We start from the raw sequence: 2,825 nt of genomic DNA, 5'->3' as shown, positions 1-2,825 counted from the left end.
CATCCACCCCCAACCTCTCCCATCATCTCCCATCATCATCATCTCCCATCATCATCTCCCATCATCATCTCCCATCATCATCATCTCCCATCATCATCATCTCCTCCCCCCATCACAATGTACCGTGTCATGTGACCCATGTCATCGCCCCTTGTGACATGTCGCCTTTCTTCTTCACTGCAGGAGTGTGTGGCTCTGTGTGATGCTCCGTCCTCTTTTGTGCCCACGGTTACTGCCATCACCAGTAGTCAAGACTTGCAGTGGCTGGTCACACCAGCCCTCATCTCCTCTATGGCTCAGTCCCAACCTACGCCAGGCCCGTCACTGGACCCTTATGACTTGCCGGGCCCCAGCTACGCCTCTCCGTCCAGATCATCTTTTGGTCAGTCAGCTGCCACACCAGGACCAGAGGGTTCCCGGCCCACCCGTACCCGTAAAAGAACCAGGGAGGAGGCGGTGAGTGTTCCTGTCCTGGATGATTGGACTTGTATGTGCCATAGTAGAAATGTGAACTCTGACCTTTCTCACCCTATACAGCTGACCCCCGAGGAGGAAGAGAAGAGGAGAGTACGCAGAGAGAGGAACAAGCTGGCCGCCGCCAAATGTCGGAACAGAAGACGAGAACTTACCGACCGATTGCAGAGCGTAAGTGACAACTAAAGTCTTCTCCCAACAGATGAGACCCCGGGGATCCCAGAGCATGAACATGGAGGAGCAAAGGTCCTACAGACCATCCAGAGCCTTGGTTCTCAAGTGGCGGGTCGGGACCCAAAAGTTGGTCGCGGCCCCGTGTTCAGTGGGTCGCCGCATGGCTTCCACATTTCCAGGCGAGAGGCTCCTCCCCCTAGAGCAGGACTGACCATTCTCACACCGAGCCGCCATTGATGATATGCTGCCCGGCTGCGAGTGTCAGATTGAGGTGGGCTGGGGGAATGGCCGCGAGGGAGCTTCATCCATGCGTGTAATGCTTACAGCGCCCTCGCGTGTCCTGTGGAGGTGCCTGGACCGGAGTGACGTCACATGCTGGCTCCCGGAACCTCTACAGGTGCGCATGGGAGCTGTACAAGCAACGCACACATGGATGGAGCGCCGTCACAGCACCGCACCCCACACTGCCGTGCAACCTAATGACAGAGGACAAGTATGGGTCCTGAGGTGACACAGGCTGAGAACCCCTGATCTAGAGGTTTATGTGGTATTCATAGTCCTCCTCCAGGGGCCCCAGGTGTCCATGTCCAGGTTCTGGAGCCCTATGTCTCTTGGCATTAGAATGAGCAGAGGGATCTGGTTTGCTGCAGGTCCCACCATCCTCCTGTGCAGCCCCCTCAGATTACTTTCCATAGAGCCCCATATATAGTAGGGGGGCGGGGGGGAGGGGGTTTGCTGTCTGGTTTAGGGAACCCGTCTTTGCCTTTCATCCACATCTCTGACCATCGCGTGAGAAGGATGTCTTCTATCATGTGCACTACTTAGAGGGTCCGGTGCCCGTTCCAATGGCAGTCATGTGCATGTGAGGTTTATACGTGTACTATGTAGAGTGTAACACGCCAGGGTGATGGCCCTCACTATAGTAAATAACAACGTGTGTTCCTCCCATCAGGAGACGGACATTTTAGAAGAGGAAAAGTCCACACTGGAGGCCGAGATTGATGAGCTGCAACGACAGAAAGAACAGTTGGAGTTTGCTCTTCTCTCCCATCGATCAACATGTAAACTTCCCTACGAGGAACCTGACCTGCCCCCCAGTGACCCAGCTGTCTCCTTCCCCCATGGAGGACTCCTGCCATCGTATCCCCCCCAACTGGAGGTATCCTTCCCTGTCTGTTTGCCCCCCCTACCGGACACAGACTGTGCCATCGGCCCTGGAGCTTACACCTCTTCATTTGTCTTCACCTCCCCAGAGGGAGGAGCCTGTGGAAGCCGGTACCAGCGCAGCAGCGGAAGTGAGCGCTCATCCTCCGACTCGCTCAGCTCCCCCTCACTCCTGGCACTCTGAGACATAAAGTTCAAAACCTCTTCCTGCACTTTCTTCATTCAGCCAACCTGTCTAACCCATCCAGATTGTAAACCACTGCCACCCATCTGACAGCTCCTCGCCATTCCTCCCCCATCCTCCATCATCATAATCTGTATTTTACCATGGTCTGCTATGTCTTCTGTGCTTCACTCCCTTCTCTCTATGGAGGTCACTCCAATCTACTCCCTTCCACCAACAATGGAGGTCACTCCAATCTACTCCCTTCCACCAACAATGGAGGTCACTCCAATCTACTCCCCTCTCTCTACCAACTATGGAGGTCACTCCAATCTACTCCCTTCCACCAACAATGGAGGTCACTCCAATCTACTCCCCTCTCCCTACCAACTATGGAGGTCACTCCAATCTACTCCCTTCCACCAACAATGGAGGTCACTCCAATCTACTCCCTTCCACCAACAATGGAGGTCACTCCAATCTACTCCCTTCTACCAACAATGGAGGTCACTCCAATCTACTCCCTTCTACCAACAATGGAGGACACTCCAATCTTTTCCCTTCCACCAACTATGGAGGACACTCCAATCTACTCCCTTCTACCAACAATGGAGGACACTCCAATCTATTCCCTTCCACCAACTATGGAGGACACTCCAATCTACTCCCTTCCACCAACTATGGAGGACACTCCAATCTATTCCCTTCCACCAACTATGGAGGACACTCCAATCTACTCCCTTCCACCAACTATGGAGGACACTCCAATCTATCCCCTTCCACCAACTATGGAGGACACTCCAATCTACTCCCTTCCACCAACTATGGAGGACACTCCAATCTATCCCCT

General features: G+C 53.8%; 1 protein-coding gene across 1 annotated transcript in view; it reads left to right on the top strand.

Annotated features, from left to right (window-relative positions):
* Window positions 1-2,101, top strand: part of FOSB (FosB proto-oncogene, AP-1 transcription factor subunit) — a 5,614-nt gene extending 3,513 nt beyond the window's left edge. Inside the window, exons 2-5 of the mRNA XM_018575678.1 lie at window positions 184-456; window positions 538-645; window positions 1,601-2,032; window positions 2,069-2,101. Of these exons, the coding sequence (XP_018431180.1) occupies window positions 184-456; window positions 538-645; window positions 1,601-1,996 (777 nt within the window). The 3' untranslated portion in view covers window positions 1,997-2,032; window positions 2,069-2,101. The remainder of the gene's footprint in view (window positions 1-183; window positions 457-537; window positions 646-1,600; window positions 2,033-2,068) is intronic.
* Window positions 2,102-2,825: the final 724 nt, after the last annotated feature.

The sequence above is a fragment of the Nanorana parkeri genome, unplaced genomic scaffold (assembly GCF_000935625.1).
Source record: "Nanorana parkeri isolate BGI_ZX_2015 unplaced genomic scaffold, ASM93562v1 scaffold4391, whole genome shotgun sequence".
Lineage (NCBI taxonomy): Eukaryota > Metazoa > Chordata > Amphibia > Anura > Dicroglossidae > Nanorana > Nanorana parkeri.
Note: the sequence above shows the minus strand (reverse complement) of the source record. Positions and strands in the feature narration are given on the sequence as shown.